Source organism: Macaca fascicularis, chromosome 12 (genome assembly GCF_037993035.2).
Source record: "Macaca fascicularis isolate 582-1 chromosome 12, T2T-MFA8v1.1".
NCBI classification, from domain to species: domain Eukaryota; kingdom Metazoa; phylum Chordata; class Mammalia; order Primates; family Cercopithecidae; genus Macaca; species Macaca fascicularis.
Window position 1 is genome coordinate 73,451,624 of NC_088386.1, and position 18,971 is coordinate 73,470,594.

The 18,971-nt window shown below is 38.7% G+C and overlaps 1 protein-coding gene across 1 annotated transcript in view; it reads right to left on the bottom strand.

Annotated features, from left to right (window-relative positions):
* The window catches only part of PDE11A (phosphodiesterase 11A), a 464,879-nt gene that overhangs the window by 285,291 nt on the left and 160,617 nt on the right, over positions 1 to 18,971 (bottom strand). Inside the window, exons 3-4 of the mRNA XM_005573580.5 lie at positions 11,171 to 11,260; positions 4,133 to 4,273 (exon numbers count right to left, since the gene is read on the bottom strand). Of these exons, the coding sequence (XP_005573637.1) occupies positions 4,133 to 4,273; positions 11,171 to 11,260 (231 nt within the window). The remainder of the gene's footprint in view (positions 1 to 4,132; positions 4,274 to 11,170; positions 11,261 to 18,971) is intronic.

Sequence of the window (18,971 nt, forward strand, 5' to 3'; positions counted from 1 at the left end):
ACCTCCACAGGCAGCAGACTTGCCAACAAGTCTTTACAGCTTCTGGAACAATACTGAACAGATTAATATTTTTTTTCACCTGGTTCACTTTTACTTTCAGAGTTCATCCCTATGGTGTTAGAGGAGCTCATTCTCACTATAAACTAAAAATAAAGTCCTACTCCAACTGAACAGACCCCCTGTTGGCCAAGGGGACCCAAGAAAAACCTTAAAAACTGAATTCCTGGCCATAAATGGAAGGAAAGTCAAATAGCCTTCTCATTATTTGCCCTCCGTTTTGGAGTTCATACACAGCTGAGCAGCATTAATGTTCAAATAGAGGTCATAGACTCATGAAACAGACTCATTCTGGCAATAAGATACCAAATTATAAACAAGACCTAACACATGTAAGGCAAGGAAGGGTTAAGTCATTCCTGCAAGCCACCAACCTTGCTACATAGCATCCTTATCTTAATTTGAAACATTCCTTTCTGCTGACTCTGAGTTTTAGATAGAGCCTTACTCCTTTAATCAATTGCAAATTAAAGAATCTCTGAACCTACCTATAACCTGTAAGTCCCTGCTTCAAGATATCCTGCCCTTTCGTGCCAAACCAATATATACCTTCCATGTATTGATGTATGTCTTTCCCTGTAACTCCTGCCTCCAAAAAATGTATAAAACCAAACTGCGATCCAACTACCTTGGGACCACTTACTCAAGGCTTCTTTTGTTTGTATTTCCCCTGGGCCACAGTCACTCATATTGGCTCAGAAAAAGCCTCTTTACCTATATAACAAACCTGCACATGTATACCTGAACCTAAAATAAAAGTTAAAAAAAAAAAAAGGAGTGAGTTTCATATTTCAAGAGATGCTTTTCTGGAGGTGCTTTGAGGGACTTGATGACAGAGGAAACTTTCAATAATAAGTCTGTAAAACACACAAGGTAATAGAAACACTTATCCATTTAAAATATGCTATTCTGGGCTGGGCGCCATGGCTCACACCTATAATACCAGTACTTGGGGACGCCGAGGCGGGTGGATCAACTGAGGTCAGGAGTTTGAGACCAGCCTGGCCAACATGGCAAAACCCCAAAAATTAGCTGGGCATGGTGGTGGGCACCTATTATCCCAGCAACTCGGGAGGCTAAGGCAGGAGAATCACTTGAACCCAGGAGATGGAGGTTTCAGCGAGCTGAGATTGCGCCATTGCACTCCAGCCTGGGGGACAGGGCGAGATTCCGTCTCAACAACAACAACAACAACAACAACAACAACAACAACAAAAAGCTATCTTGCCTTTACAAAGAATAAAATTTTGTAATTTCAAACAACATGAATTAGCTTGAAGGATGTTAAGTGAAATAAGCCAGGTACAGAAAGACAAATACTGGATGATCTCACTTATTTCTAAAATTTAAAAAGTTGAACTCATAGGAGCAAAAAGTAGAATGGTAGTTGCCAGCGGCTAAAAGTAAAAGTGAGTGGAGAGTTGTTGGTCACAGTGTACAAGTTTCATTAGACGGAAGGAATATGTTTTTGAGCTCTATTACACAGCATGGTGACTATAATTAGTAACAAGGTATATTTCAGAATTGCTAAGAGTGAAGTTCAAATGTCCTTCCCACAAAAAATAAGTATGTGAGGGGATGCATATATTAATTAATCATCCCACAATATATACATGTATCAAAACATCACACTGTATACCATAAATACATAAAATTATTATTTATCAATTAAAATTTAGAACATTAGAATTAAAAAAATCAAAAAACCAAAACAAAACAAAAATAAAATATTTTACAGAGTTTGGTTTTTCCATCAATATCACTTTGGAGGGGGGTGGGTAAGAAAAGAGAAGATATAATGAGGAGTGTTCCAGAATTTTCTGCCCCAACATTAGTCTTAGAGTGTTCAGCAGTGATAGCAAAGAGGCCTTTTGAACTTTCAGTAGAATACCAGCCAGTGCTGTTATCGTTTGTACCATCTACCCTAACTAGATGGTGTTTTTTGACCACTCCTCTCCCTACTTCATACCATGAAGATATTGCTATTTCTACCGTTCCCTCCAGCTCTGCCCCTACATTCAATATCAACTTCCATCATCTATACTTTTTTGGTCATTTGCCAGAGTTAGACCACACCATAAAAACGAGTTCAAGTTAGAAGATTAGCAAGAATGACCACCCTTAGATGGTTTAAGTTGCTTTCATATCTGTTTACAAGTGAGCTAGCAAACAATGAGTTTGCCTGTGTCCAGATTCCAGCCTACCTACCCCTGACCCTCACCCCCGGCCACTTGCTCCCACAGGGACTTTGGGGTGGTTCAGATTATCCTGGAAGCCAAAGCCCCAACAGTTGCCCTTCCTGCCAAACCAATATATACCTTCCATGTATTGATGTATGTCTTTCCCTGTAACTCCTGCCTCCAAAAAATGTATAAAACCAAACTGCGATCCAGCTACCTTGGGACCACTTACTCAAGGCTTCTTTTGTTTGTATTTCCCCTGGGCCACAGTCACTCATATTGGCTCAGAAAAAGCCTCTTTACCTATATAACAAACCTGCACATGTATACCTGAACCTAAAATAAAAGTTAAAAAAAAAAAAAGGAGTGAGTTTCATATTTCAAGAGATGCTTTTCTGGAGGTGTTTGTTTAATGGGGGCTTCTCTGTGGCCCTGAAACCTGCCAGGTACTAATGAGCACCCCCACCGCTTCCCATCCTTTAAGGGGCTTTAGAGTCAGGCAGTGGAGGTGACTGGCAAGTCACGCAACTCTCTGAGCCTTATTTCCTCATCTATAAAATTATTATAGGGTGATAATAACACCTACCTTATAAGATGAGGATTAAATGAATGCAAATGTTTCACAAAGTTTCTGAAAGCACTCCATTAAGTATGGGCTATTGGAGTGTGTGTGTGTGCATGTTCTCCCAAGGTTCAGCTGAGATTTATACAGTCACAGGATACTTTTCAGGCTATTGTTTGTGTAAACCACACTGACTGAAACAGAAATAGCCCCAATCTCTGCTAAAATCTGGGGAAACACTTCTAAACATTCTAGACGTAGATTTTAAAAGAAACTCATTATTGTGAGTCTTACAATACTTATTATTGAATCTCCAAAATTTACCCTAAGGTTCTTATTCTTTGAGGAAAATAAACCTAAAGGCAAAGGGAATAATCTTTTGTAAGTAAAGTGTGGCAAAATAACATTCTGTCAGGTATTAAAGCAACTCTTAATTGCTAGACAATTCCTGATCTTTGAAGCAAGTTCTCAGCAAAGATATTAAATTGCTGCCAAGGGTTTAGACATTTAGCTTTCAAGAATTTAGATTGATGATGATTATTATTTCAATATTGTTGCTTATCTACCCAGCAGATTTCCACCTGAAAGCCAAAGGGCTTAATAAAACCAGAAAGCTGGCCACAAATAGCCACGGTGAGGCAGCCCTAAGGCCCTGAATGAGATGCTTCCTTCTGGAGTGGCAGGAACTCCTGCAGGGAAGTGAACAGCGGCCCTCTTCACCTGGTAAGGCTACTCTGTGCCGGAATTCACAGGTTCACAGCAGCTGTGAAAGAACCTGGAAGCCTCCACAGGACAAACCTGCTGCAGGGAACAGCCCAGCAACGACCGGCCATTCCAATCTGCTCGAGTCCAGTTTGTCTGGGCTCCAAGAGCTAAGGGTACTGAATCTCCACTCATTTGTTTGCTTCCTCCTTGCCTTACGAAGGCCATGGAGCATTGTCTGGACTGAAATCCACCCCCAGAAATGCTGAAGGCATTACCCTTCATAGGTAAATAAAATGTGAGACAGACACTTGAGTTTATCTTCTAATGGAGCTGTGTGAGGTTGGGCAAATCACTGAACCCCTTAGTTCCTTCATCTGCAATTACAAAGGCCTGGGATAGATCTAGAAAGTCCCTGTTAGCTTAAAGTCTATGTTTCTAAGTTTACTGAAAAATGAGAATGAAATACACATAAAGAAAATAAAAAACTCTTGTTTTATGAAAAGTTGCCTCATGATTGAAGAGTCAGGAAGAGAGTGATTCAAGTCAATTTCACAAGTTTAAATACAAATAAACTCAACTTCATTCTATTCACACCGTCTTCAACTTTAAAAGATAACAGATAACTTACTGGTGATTCGATGTCCTCTAGGAGTAAAACAGAACAGCGTTCACATTTCAGCAGAGTTTGGGCCCGATGCATTATTTTCTTGACAATTTTCTCCAGGTCAGTTTGTTCTTCAAAGAGGTCATTAACCACCTCTAGCAAAGCCTAGAAAAGATGAAATAGTTGTATTTAGGTGGATGTAAAACTGAAAAAACATTGTTTTTTTTTTTCTTAAAATTTAATTTAGTCTTTGCTTTAATAAAATATAATAAATCTTTTTGTGTAGCTAATTTTGAAAACTTTTATGATTGTTTTGATATATTTTTATCACTCAATTTTACAATACATGCTTAAACTGCAAAATACAACTTGAGAATAGAGCTAGTTCTTGTAACAGGTTTGAAAATAAGTAACTCAAAACCTAAGCTATTGGAACTCTAGATTATTTTGAGTCTTAAAGGATGATGATTATAGGGGTCACTTGAGAGGCAGGTGTAACCAAGTCAACTATAACCCTTGTTTCTCTGACTATAGATTAGCCTTCTTCCTTACCAACATTGTTTTGTAAAATGTTGAAAATTACTAAAGAGCACCAGAGAAGACCCTTTCCCTCTTCACTGTTGATCTTCACTACAGATTAACTTCCCTCTTCTCCTCTCACACAAGGACTCCATGGCCATCACAGTGCCTTAAGATGGAATGTTAAATATACTCTTTTAAATTGGAAAGAAAATGAAAACCAGCTATAAAGAAAACAAGTTGTATAGAAAAGAAAACAAACTGTAACTAATTATATTGTTATAACTCATACACCAGCCTTGTATAGAAAATGCTGAAATCCTATTAAATTTCGTTGCTTTGTGCCTATAGAAGCAAGAGTCTAACTTTTAACTTTGGAACATTTACCCTATTTCTCTGGAGTCTGCATCTCCTGGATTGGCCATTCCCAGCTTTTCACTTTAATAAACTCTTTAGAACTAAATTCTGATTATTAATATTTCAGTTTGACACAGGGATCACAAAACCATTAGCTATAGGCATTTCTCCTCTCCTATAGTAATTTTTATGCAATGCAACTAGGTACAAACCCAATATTTTGGCTGGGGCAGTGGCTCATGCCTGTAATCCCAGCACTTTGGGAGGCCGAGGCAGGTGGAGTTTGAGACCAGCCTGGCTAATATGGTGAAACCCCGTCTCTACTAAAAATACAAAAAAATTAGCCAGGCATGGTGGCATGTGCCTATGGTCCCAGCTACTCTGGAGGCTGAGGCAGGAGAATCGCTTGAGCCCAGGGAGCAGAGGTTGCAGTGAGCCGAGATCGCACCACTGCATTCCAGTCTGGACAACAGAGTGAGACCCTTTCTCAAAAACAAACAAACAAAAAACAAAAACAAAAACAAAAAACAATATTTTATAAATAATGAATACCTCTAAAGCACATTGATTTCCGAAAATTACAAAGCAGCTCTTCCTCACTATCAGGAAGAAAGAGATTCTTGGTCAAACTTCAGACTTTTTCACTAATACACATCCCTTATACAACTCTGAAAGAATTAGAGAGGTGAATGCTAATTAAGGTTCAGATTCTTAAAAATATATATATATATAAAATATATGTAATTTACATTTAGTCTTTGCTAAATATAAATATATAAACTACATATATAATATATAATATATACATATCCTTCATATATAAAATATATATACCCTCCATATATATAAATAAATATATATGTACACACATACATATATACCCTCCTTAATTCCTCTACACAAGAGGACATACTGCTTTATCCCAAACTGTCCAGGAGAACATTTAGATATTTATATATCAGGAAAGAAACACATTAATTTTTTTTTAAATAGCAGAATGAAAAGTACACGACTTAGAAAAAAAATCTGAAGCTCTAACTTGAAAACTGTACTTATTTAAAATTAAATTGTAGTAACCTGTGATTTTCTCCAGCTAAGAAATTAGCTGCAATTTTTTTTTTTTTTTTTTTTTTTGCATTGAAATAATGTTTGTTTGCTCAGGTCAGGTATGCATTTGTGAAAAATAAAAAATAAAAATAAACAATATTTGCTTGGAATTTTTAATGGCATGGATGTTTCCAGAGATTTAAGAATGGTAGGTTATGTACACGTGGTAGATATTATGCTTCTCTCAGACAGCAATCAGAAAATTACACAGACAGCGAATTGCCCAGAGGGCACTTGATTCAATAGAATGTAGAAAGAGGTGCAATTTCAAGTCTAATCTCTCACAAAAGGATTTCATGAATTGTCAAATTCATACCTATTCATCATGGTGCTAATCATCATCTCAGGGACATGACTAATTTTCAACTTCAATAATGAATTTGATTTGTCCTGAAACCACTGAAACGTGAAAATTTCTTCTCTGAATCTATTCAGGTAAAAAAGCATTTGAGTAGCTGGGCGTGGTGGCTCATGCCAATAATCCCAGCACTTTGGGAGACCAAGGCAGGTAGATCACATGAGGCCAGGAGTTCTAGAGCAGCCTGGGCAACATGGTGAAACCCCGTCTCTACTAAAAATACAAAAAAATTAGCCGGGTGTATTAGTGCACACCTGTAGTCCCAGCTACTCAGGAGGTTGAGGCAGGAGAATCACTTGAACCTGGGAGGCAGAAGTTGCAGTGAGCCGAGATCACGCCACTGCACTCCAGCCTGGGTGACAGAGTAAAAAAAAAAAAAAAAAAAAAGAAAAGAAAAGAAAAGACATTTGAATGAGTTAGGAAAAACATGAAATAAGTCCAGTTCACTGAGCAACTGAAAGAGGACCAAATATCCTAGGTAGGGTTATTGAAACCACCATTGCAAAATTATTGCTGGGCTGACCGTAGAACCAGCTCCATTTTTCTTCTAATCTCCAAACTGTCCTTGTTCATTTCTGGGCATAGGCTGAACTAACTTTGGGAGGAACATAGTTTATAGTTTATTGTTTAAAACAAAGATGATAATAGCCCTTTCCCAAAACAAACCTCTTTCTTCTCTGGGGACTAGAATGCCTTTGTAGGACTAACAAATTAGCCACAAAATCAGAAATTATGGCTTAGGAGTCATACAGCTGACTCTTCCTAAACTGCTCCTCAGATCAGTGCTTCAGATATTTTGTAGACCCTGTACCTGATGGATCAGCTGGCACCACCCAAATCGATAAATTGGCTCATCTGATCTTGTGACCTTCCCGACCCAGGAGCTAACTCAGGGCAAGAGGACAGTTTCAATTCTCTATGATTTCATCTCCAACCCAACCAATCAGCATTCCCTACTCACTGGCCTTCCCCCACCCACCAAATTATCCTTAAAAACTCTGATCTGGGGAGACTGATTTGAGTAATAATAAAACTCTGGTCTCTGACACAGCCAACTCGGTGAATTAACCTTTCTCTATTGCAATTTCCTTGCCTTGAGAAATCGACTTTGTCTAGGCAGTGGGCAAAGTGAACCCACTGGGTGGTTACATTATCTCTAAAGAAAGACCGAACAGAGCTAAGGACCATATTGCTCCATGATCCCAAAGCAAACAGGAACAACAAAAGGTGAAAAAACTTTTAAGTGAATCTTGCTATTTGGCATTTGGACAGCAAATCTCTGTAAGGGGTCAATGCACAATAATTTCATGTTCAGATATTAAAAATCAGAATTTTCTGAGTAATTACAAGCAAAATGCCCTGTTATTAATGGGGAAAACATTATTTCTTTAATCATCTAGACTATTTCTTCAGATGGATCATATTAACTGAACAATTATTTAACTTTTCAATTTGTTGTGATTGCATGGAGAGAGCCTCTGGGATCCATATACAAGAACATTCACCTCAGAGGAAAAACTAATTGTGCCTTGAGTCTTGCACTGACAAATCACATTATAGTAATTTTATTGTTTCTAATTTAAAATTACTGCTTTATTAACGAGTGATGAAAGTTTTACAAATAACAATGCAGACTAGCTCCAGGATAGGAGAAAAAGAGAAGAAAATCTGGGATATCTGTCAGGCCTCTGAGCCCAAGCTAAGCCATCATATCCCCCTGTGACCTGCACGTATACATCCAGATGGCCTGAAGCAACTGAAGATCCACAAAAGAAGTGAAAATAGCCTTAACTGATGACATTCCACCATTGTGATTTGTTCCTGCCCTACCCTAACTAATACGATATAGTCTCCCCCAACCTTAAGAAGGTACTTTGTAATATTCTCCACCACCCTTAAGAATGTACTTTGTACGCCTATCCCAAACTTGTAAGAACTAATGATAATCCCATCACCCTTTGCTGACTCCTTTTTCAGACTCAGCCCGCCTGTACCCAGGTGAAATAAACAGCCTTATTGCTCATACAAAGCCTGTTGGTATACTCTCTTCACATGGACTCACGTGACAATATCCAATTCAATAGATAATGGAAACATTTTACACAGTTGAATAGGTCCTGCTTCTTGATGCCAACTTGCCTTCCAGGAAACGGGTATCTGCTTTTTGTCCTTCCTTCTAGTGACCTTCTTTCGCTCCTGGGCGTGTCCTTGGAGCTTTCCATTCTCTCATCTACATATCCATCCCTAAATTAACCCAGCTAGATCCCTGGCTTTAAATAGCCTCTATATGCTGCTGGTTCCCAAATCTCAATCTCCAGTCCTGACATCTCCCCAGAACTTTAGACTCCTGTATCGAACCGTTTACTTGCCAGCTGTGCCAGCCACAAGTCTCTTTCACTCATTTCCCGTATCAGTAAGCCCCACAGATTTCACCAATTTTGGAGGAAGTCTGTCACTTCTCACTGCCCTAGTCCCAGCCATATTATTTTTTGACTTCAATACAGTTCTTCCCTAAGTTTTCTCACTGCTTCAGCCTTCTCCCTCCCTCCCCAGCCAGTTTATCATCTCCAGGGAGGCCAGAGTGAACTCTACTAAAAGTAAGTCAGACTCAGCTCAAAATCGTCTAATGGCTTTCCATTGCACTCAGAATGAAAGCCAAAGCCCTTGCCATGCCCACAGGCTTTTCTACCATCTGGCCTGCCTCCACATCCTCATTTTATTTTTTTTCCCTTTCACTCCCCCCTTTCTCTCTGCTCTCTAAACACACTGACCAAGCTTTCTCCTGACCCAAGTCCTTTGTACTTGGTATTTCCACGGCCAGAATGCTCTCCCCAGACCTTCATGTGGCTTTGCTCCTTCATTCAATTTAGCTTTCTGCTTATAGATCATCTCCTTATAGAGACCTTTTTGATCACCCTCTAAAATACACGTCCTCCCAACCCAACCTTCCTCAACCCTTTATCCCTTTATCTCACTTTATTTTTCCTTGCAGTATTTATCGCTACCTATACTATGCAATTTTAAAAATGTGTTTTCTTATCTATTATCTATTGTTCTCATGAATAGTAAGTTCCATAAGGGCGGGGATTTGGATAGACAGCATGTGAAAGGGAACTACACAATCAATACTTGTTGAATGAATAAATTAATTGTGCCATACACAAGAATGCAAAGATTAATCATACATGAAGCTTCCCTTAAGGAGTTCAAAATGTAGTTGGAGAGGTGGGACCTCCTTAAATATCATAATACAGTGTGATAAGTATTCATAATAGGGTAGTGGTAGTAGATACAAGGCAAAACCATAAGTGTAGAAAGGAAGATTAATCAGAAGGCTGAGCTGGGTCCTGAAGAATGTGTGAGGCAGACGGTGTGGTTGGAAGGAGTGGGATTGACATGAGGCATTGAAGGCAGAGAGATGAATACGGTTAAAGGTATGATCAAATGAAACAGATTGTTTGCTGGAAATTGGGGACTATATTGCTGGAGTGCCAGATGAAAGCAGGAGCATGGTAAGACATGGGGCTAAAGATGAAAAGAAGATCAAATCAGAGAAAAGATGTGGTATGCCATGCTAAGGACCATGGCTGTATTAGTCAACTCTGTTCATCTGTTTACTGATAAAAAATATCCATAAAGCATAATAATTAGCAAATGAAATTTTAATCAACTTGATGCCCAGATTAATTAAGGGTTTCAAACCCTTTTGAACATCGTTTTGTTAAATATATTTCTAAATTGTTACAGTAATCTTCCTATATTTAACATTAGAATGAGTATAATATAATTTAATCTCTATTTGATAATTTACCTTTTTTTGAGTACTAGACTTTGCCTTTTTTGCAACTTAGATCTGTAGCTCCTGAAGGTATAAGAGATCTCTCTAAGTGTTTCTTTATAATACTATAAAACAGTCTTTGCATTATTGTTCCAAGTATCTAGTGTGGGGCACTTTCAGAAACCCTTTCAATTTAAAAATTGTTTCAATCCAAAAATTGTTTCAATTCAAAAATAAAATCTGGGAAGTGGGGGTAAGATCATGTTTGTAACATAACTTGCTTCTTAAAGGAACTTAGTTGTAAAAGCATCACCAAATTGTGTTATTGCTTCAAAGCCATAAATAAGCAAGGATTTATCTGCGGCCTTACAGTATAGATGTGATATTAATTTTCTTTTTTTTTTTTTTTTTTTTTTTTGAGATGGAGTCTCACTCTGTCACCTAGGCTGGACTGCAGTGGCACAATCTCCACTCACTGTGACCTCCACCTCCCGGGTTCAAGCGATTATCCTGCCTCAGCCTCCCAAGTAGCTGGGACTACAGGCACCCGCCACCACACCCAGCTAATTTTTGTATTTTCAGTAGAGACAAGGTTTCACCATGTGGGCCAGGCTGGTCTTGAACTCCCGACCTTGTGATCTGCCCGCCTCAGCCTCCCAAAGTGCTGGGATTACAGGCATAAGCAATTGTGCCCAGCCAATTTCATTTTTAAAAGAAGCTTGTACCCCTTCCCCCAAATAAAAACAGATAATTTGTATCCACTTCCATTTGGGCTTATTGCTTCAAGTGTATCTTCAACCACAGCCTTGCAGAATTATACAAATAAAAAAAGATTCCTGTACTATTCAAAGATCATTCATTGGCTGTTTTTAAAAGACATAGTGACTTACAGAAACTAGAAAGAGAGTATTGAGGAGTGTCAATAATGTTTTTATTTACTCACTCTGCTTCTTTCATATTCTTTCCTTGAAGCAGCAAAGAGCTGAGCGTTAGATATGGCAATTCCACAAAACGGAAGATACATCTGCATAACCTGGGACAAAAAGAGCAGTAAGAACATTAAAACATAAAAACACTGCTACATCCTTCGCTAAATTCCACACTTCCTCTATATGCCTGATTATAATACTTTATTTGCATCTACAGAGATTGAGTACAGAGAGTTGTTGATACTAGTATTTTAACTTCAGAATGAATATTTTTCAAAGTTAACTGAAAGATGTTGTAAATCAGTCTTTAACTAAAGAATTCACATCTATGAAGACATAAAGTGAAGCAACAGATTATGAGGGCTGTGACATAGGAACTGTGCCTAAAGCAGCTTGTATTGCTTCTTGGATAAAAGAAGGATAAATAAGTAAACAAACTGTGATACACCTGGAATTTAAGGCATGTGCCCATACTCACATTTGGAGGTAGGCAGGATATAAGTCAATTCTTTTGTTGGTATATGGCATATACCACATGTATATGGCACACAATTCACATCTGTAGCAGGGATTTCAGCTTGATTCTAGACCTATCCGCTACTAGTTTTAAACATGCCTGTCAGGCTGGGCCCAGTGGGGTCAGCAGGCCTGGCAACCTTCTGCAAAAGAGCTCTAATTGTGTCTACCACTGGGTAGACATAACTGGACACAAATCATACTGGTGGGAGGCTTCCGCAGAAGCCTGATGAGGAAAGGCTGGGAGCCTGTGATGGAGAAGTCCTCCTATGGGCAGAAAAACCCAGCCGTGATGGGCCTACTCCTAACAAAGGCTTTCTTATCATGGAGGTTTAGGCATAGGGATTTTTACTACTGCATTGCACTCTCAAGAAATTCATCTCCAAAGTCTCTGATTCCAGAGAGACAGAATGCGCCAAGTGAAAACTGAAAGAACTATTTCCGTAAATTCTTCACAATGTAGATGAAACAAGTGACATACTTGGGACTTCTCTAAAGCAAGAGGGAAAAAGCATGTTTATATCATAGTCTCTCTATGTCTCTCTTTCTGTCCTCTCTGTCTCTCTCTCTCTCTCACACACACACACACACACACACACGCACGCACGCACACACACACAATGGTGCCCTAGGAAGAGGTACAAAGCCCTGGCAAAATAGAACAATTCCTGCTGTATCTAGCAGAAGGCAGTGCAGTGCCCGCTGTGGGTGAGGGATGACGGCAGCCTCACCAACTCAGGAAGCACTTGTGAGGCACCCGGGACATCCAGAACAGAATCACCTGGAGTGCAAGGTAATTACGCAGAGGACTTGAGGTGCACAAAAGATGAAGGGCAATTCACATTCCCTATCACTGAATGTCCTTATTAAAATCTTTCTTTGGTTACCTGGGCATGACCAACTCTGACCTACAGTCCTGGAAATAATTTCAGAGCCATATAAAAACTAAAGCTATGACTTCATTTTTAAAGAAGATAGAGAAACAATGGGATCAGAATTAAGAAGAGGTACAAAAATAAATGATTTTTGCGGATGTTTTTGGGATAAATTCCTTTTCTGGATTTTCACATATTGCCTTCTGGAACTAGATGTTATTTCTGTTACCCCCTACTTTCCCCTTTCTTGCTACTCCCCCTCATGCCTTAGAAAGTTTGTCCATAAACCAAGATAAAGCTATTGGCATAAAGCTGCCAGATATTCCATCAGAATTTCCCTGCCTTTAGGCAGAATGGGACCACTTTCAATATCACCTACACATACAGCAAGCACTTTCCTTGTAGTTTTCTGGAAGTGTTGTTTTTGGCTCTTTGTTTTTTTCTGCCATGGAGACAGTGACTATAGCAGGGATAAAAGCAAGGAGGAGATGTGGGTTACTTATTTTAACTTTCCACTACTTATTTGTTTTATTTATTTTTGCCTTCAGGGGACAAATTTAAGGTGGTTGGTAAGTCAAGCAAGTAAGAGGGGAGTGACCAAATGAACATGTGAAATGTTTTCTAATATATCACAGGCTTGCTTCACTTCATTTGTAATTCCAATATTTACTGAGTTCCAGGTATTATATGAAATTAAAAAGAATCTGAATTTTAAATCAAATAATCTTTGTTATTTTTACAGTTTTGCTGTATGAAATGCAACAAATCACATAAGCTCTTGAACCTTTTTCTTATCTATAAATGCCAGGTTTATGGTCTTTTTTGGTTCTAATCTTTGGTGATTCAAATAATGTGAAACATCATTAAGCTGCAATATTCTATTTACTAGAGAAAACAAAGAATTCAGTAAACATGCCTGTACCTTATTCAAGAAAAAATAATTTATAATAGTAATTGACATTGGCTAAGCCCTTCTGTCAACATGTCAGGCATGATGCTATGTGTCAGGGATGATGTTAAGCATTGTATATGCACTATATCTGTTTTATATTCACTTATGTTTTACCATTAATCCCAGTTTGCAGATGAGAAAACTAAGGCTTTAAGAACTTACCCAAAGTTCTTGGGAGATAATTCTCTATGGATATTTTGTGTTTCTGCACATGTGGCAAAGAGAGGCACTGGCTGTATCTTTTGGGAATGCTTATACAACGAACAGCCTTGGAAGACAGAGATACTGTCTCCTTTCAGAGCAAAGAACAGAACTGTTTACTATCCAGTATAATAAAGACAATATCTCCCTCTAGACAGAAGTCAGGCAGGCTCACTGTTCATTATAAAAGATTTGGGTTGCTGACATTTGATGTTCCTCTGCTGTCATGCAATCTACTATATGTGCTATTACTGGGGTCAGGGAACCAGCAAAATGCTGATGCTCAAACTATTGCTATTGTTGTGAGTAATAAACTGTTTTTTGTCACTGATCCAGGAGTCTCATGTCTTCTGTCAGCATCCATGAGACTGTGGCAGACTAACTTGCTAGCCTGATAGTAAAATCAGACCGTTTACAAATCTTAACGATGTCACCTAGATAGTAAATGGTGAAGCTGAATTTAGAATCCAAGCGGCCTAACCTAGGATCTACCTTCTTTTTTTGTTGTTGTTGTTGTTAAAATTATTCTCTTTTATTGGTAATTCTTTTTTTTTTTTAATACTTTAAGTTCTAGGGTACATGTGCATAACGTGCAGCTTTGTTACATATGTATACTTGTGCCATGTTGGTGTGCTGCACCCATCAACTTGTCAGCACCCATCAACTCCTCATTTACATCAGGTATAACTCCCAATGCAATCCCTCCCCCCTCCCCCCGCCCCCCTCCCCATGATAGGCCCCAGTGTGTGATGTTCCCCTTCTGGAGTCCAAGTGATCTCCTTGTTCAGTTCCCACCTATGACTGAGAACATGCGGTGTTTGGTTTTCTGTTCTTGTGATAGTTTGCTGAGAATGATGGTTTCCAGCTGCATCCATGTCCCTACAAAGGACACAAACTCATCCTTTTTGATGGCTGCATAGTATTCCATGGTGTATATGTGCCACATTTTCTTAATCCAGTCTGTCACTGATGGACATTTGGGTTGATTCCAAGTCTTTGCTATTGTGAATAGTGCCACAATGAACATACATGTGCATGTGTCTTTATAGCAGCATGATTTATCATCCTTTGGGTATATACCCAGTAATGGGATGGCTGGGTCATATGCTGCTTCTAGTTCTAGATCCTTGAGGAATTGCCATACTGTTTTCCATAATGGTTGAACTAGTTTACAATCCCACCAGCAGTGTAAAAGTGTTCCTATTTCTCCACATCCTCTCCAGCACCTGTTGTTTCCTGACTTTTTAATGATTGCCATTCTAACTGGTGTGAGATGGTATCTCATTGTGGTTTTGATTTGCATTTCCCTGATGGCCAGTGATGACCAGCATTTTTTCATGTATCTGTTGGCTGTATGCATGTCTTCTTTTAAGAAATGTCTGTTCATATCCCTTGCCCACTTTTTGATGGGGTTGTTTGTTTTTTTCTTGTAAATTTGTTTGAGTTCTTTGTAGGTTCTGGATATTAGCCCTTTGTCAGATGAGTAGATTGCAAAAATTTTCTCCCATTCTGTAGGTTGCCTGTTCACTCTGATGGTAGTTTCTTTTGCTGTGCAGAAGCTCTTTAGTTTAATTAGATCCCATTTGTCAATTTTGGCTTTTGTTGCCATTGCTTTTGGTGTTTTAGACATGAAGTCCTTGCCCATGCCTATATTACCTAGGTTTTCTTCTAGGGTTTTTATGGTATTAGGTCTAACATTTAAGTCTCTAATCCATCTTGAATTAATTTTCATATAAGGAGTAAGGAAAGGATCCAGTTTCAGCTTTCTACTTATGGCTAGCCAATTATCCCAGCACTATTTATTAAATAGGGAATCTTTTCCCCATTTCTTATTTTTCTCAGGTTTGTCAAAGATCAGATGGCTGTAGATGTGTGATATTATTTCTGAGGACTCTGTTCTGTTCCATTGGTCTATATCTCTGTTTTGGTACCAGTACCATTATGTTTTGGTTACTGTAGCCTTGTAGTATAGTTTGAAGTCAGGTAGCATGATGCCTCCAGCTTTGTTCTTTTGACTTAGGATTGTCTTGGCGATGCGGGCTCTTTTTTGGTTCCACATGAACTTTAAAGCAGTTTTTTCCAATTCTGTGAAGAAACTCATTGGTAGCTTGATGGGGATGGCATTTAATCTATAAATTACCTTGGACAGTATGGCCATTTTCACGATATTGATTCTTCCTATCCATGAGCATGGAATGTTCTTCCATTTGTTTGTGTCCTCTTTTATTTCACTGAGCAGTGGTTTGTAGTTCTCCTTGAAGAGGTCCTTTACATCCCTTGTAAGTTGAATTCCTAGGTATTTTATTCTCTTTGAAGCAATTGTGAATGGAAGTTCATTCCTGATTTGGCTCTCTGTTTGTCTGTTACTGGTGTATAAGAATGCTTGTGGTTTTTGCACATTAATTTTGTATCCTGAGACTTTGCTGAAGTTGCTGATCAGCTTAAGATTTTGGGCTGAGATGATGGGGTTTTCTAAATATACAATCATGTCATCTGCAAACAGAGACAATTTGACTTCTTCTTTTCCTAACTGAATACCCTTGATTTCTTTCTCTTGCCTGATTACCCTAGCCAGAACTTCCAACACTGTGTTGAATAGGAGTGGTGAGAGAGGGCATCCCTGTCTTGTGCCAGTTTTCAAAGGGAATGCTTCCAGTTTTTGTCCATTCAGTATGATATTGGCTGTGGGTTTGTCATAAATAGCTCTTATTGTTTTGAGATACGTCCCATCAGTACCGAATTTATTGAGAGCTTTTAGCATGAAGGGCTGTTGAATTTTGTCAAAGGCCTTTTCTGCATCTATTGAGATAATCATGTGGTTTTTGTGTTTGGTTCTGTTTATATGCTGGATTATGTTTATTTATTTGCATGTGTTGAACCAGCCTTGTATCCCAGGGATGAAGCCCACTTGATCATGGTGGATGAGCTTTTTGATGTGCTGCTGGATTTGGTTTGCCAATATTTTACTGAGGATTTTTGCATCAATGTTCATCAGGGATATTGGTCTAAAATTCTCTTTTGTTGTTGTATCTTTGCCAGGCTTTGGTATCAGGATGATGTTGGCCTCATAAAATGAGTTAGGGAGGATTCTCTCTTTTTCTATTGATTGGAATAGTTTCAGAAGGAAAGGTACCAGCTCCTCCTTGTACCTCTGTTAGAATTCGGTTGTGAATCCATCTGGTTCGGGGTTTTTTTGCTTGGTAGGCTATTAATTATTGCCTCAATTTCAGAGCCTGCTATTGGTCTATTCAGGGATTCAACTTCTTCCTGGTTTAGTCTTGGGAGAGTGTAAGCAGGAAATTATCCATTTCTTCTAGATTTTCTAGTTTATTTGCATAGAGGTGTTTCTAGTATTCTCTGATGGTATTTTGTATTTCTGTGCGGTCGGTGGTGATATCCCCTTTATCATTTTTGATTGCGTCTATTTGATTCTTCTCTCTTTTCTTCTTTATTAGTCTTGCTAGCGGTCTGTCAATTTTATTGATCTTTTCAAAAAACCAACTCCTGGATTCATTGATTTTTTGGAGGGTTTTTTGTGTCTCTATCTCCTTCAGTTCTGCTCTGATCTTAGTTATTTCTTGCCTTCTGCTGGCTTTTGAATGTGTTTGCTCTTGCTTCTCTAGTTCTTTTAATTGTGATGTTAGAGTGTCAATTTTAGATCTTTCCTGCTTTCTCTTGTGGGCATTTAGTGCTATAAATTTCCCTCTACGCACTGCTTTAAATGTGTCCCAGAGATTCTGGTATGTTGTATCTTTGTTCTCATTGGTTTCAAAGAACATCTTTATTTCTCCTTTCATTTCATTATGTACCCAGTAGTCATTCAGGAGCAGGTTGTTCAGTTTCCATGTCGTTGAGTGGTTTTGATTGAGTTACTTAGTCCTGAGTTCTAGTTTGAGTGCACTGTGGTCTGAGAGACAGTTTGTTATAATTTCTGTTCTTGTACATTTGCTGAGGAGTGCTTTACTTCCAATTATGTGGTCAATTTTGGAATAAGTGTGATGTGGTGCTGAGAGGAATGTATATTCTGTTGATTTGGGGTGGAGAGTTCTATAGATGTCTATTAGGTCTGCTTGCTGCAGAGGTGAGTTCAATTCCTGGATATCCTTGTTAACTTTGTCTCGTTGATCTGTCTAATGTTGACAGTGGGGTGTTGAAGTCTCCCATTATTATTATATGGGAGTCTAAGTCTCTTTGTAAGTCTCTAAGGACTTGCTTTATGAATCTGGGTGCTCCTGTATTGGGTGCATATATATTTAGGATAGTTAGCTCTTCCTGTTGAATTGATCCCTTTACCATTATGTAATGGCCTTCTTTGTCTCTTCTGATCTTTGATGGCTTAAAGTCTGTTTTATCAGAGACTAGTATTGCAACCCCTGTTTTTTTTTTTTTTTTTTTTTGTTCTCCATTTGCTTGGTAGATCTTCCTCCATCCCTTTATTTTGAGTCTATGTGTGTCTCTGCATGTGAGATGGGTCGCCTGAATACAGCAAACTGATGGGTCTTGACTGTTTATCCTGTATGCCAGTCTGTGTCTTTTAATTGGAGCATTTAGTCCATTTACATTTAAGGTTAATATTGTTATGTGTGAACTTGATCCTGTCATTATGATATTAACTGGTTATTTTGCTCGTTAGTTGATGCAGTTTCTTCCTAGCCTCGATGGTCTTTACAATTTGACATGTTTTGCAATGGCTGGTACCGGTTGTTCCTTTCCATGTTTAGTGCTTCCTTCAGGAGCTCTTGTAAGGCAGGCCTGGTGGTGACAAAATCTCTAAGCATTTGCTTATCTGTAAAGGATTTTTTTTCTCCTTCACTTATGAAACTTAGCTTGGCTGGATATGAAATTCTGGGTTTAAAATTCTTTTCTTTAAGAATGTTGAATATTGGCCCCCACTCTCTTCTGACTTGTACAGTTTCTGCTGAGAGATCTGCTGTTAGTCTGATGGACTTCCCTTTGTGGGTAACCTGACCTTTCTCTCTGGCTGCCCTTAACAGTTTTTCCTTCATTTCAACTTTGGTGAATCTGGCAATTATGTGTCTTGGAGTTGCTCTTCTCGAGGAGTATCTTTGTGGCGTTCTCTGTATTTCCTGAATTTGAATGTTGGCCTGCCTTACTAGGTTGGGGAAGTTCTCCTGGATAATATCCTGAAGAATGTTTTCCAACTTGGTTCCATTTTCCCCCTCACTTTCAGGTACCCCAATCAGACGTAGATTTGGTCTTTTCACATAATCCCATACTTCTTGAAGGCTTTGTTCATTTTTTTTTCCTCTT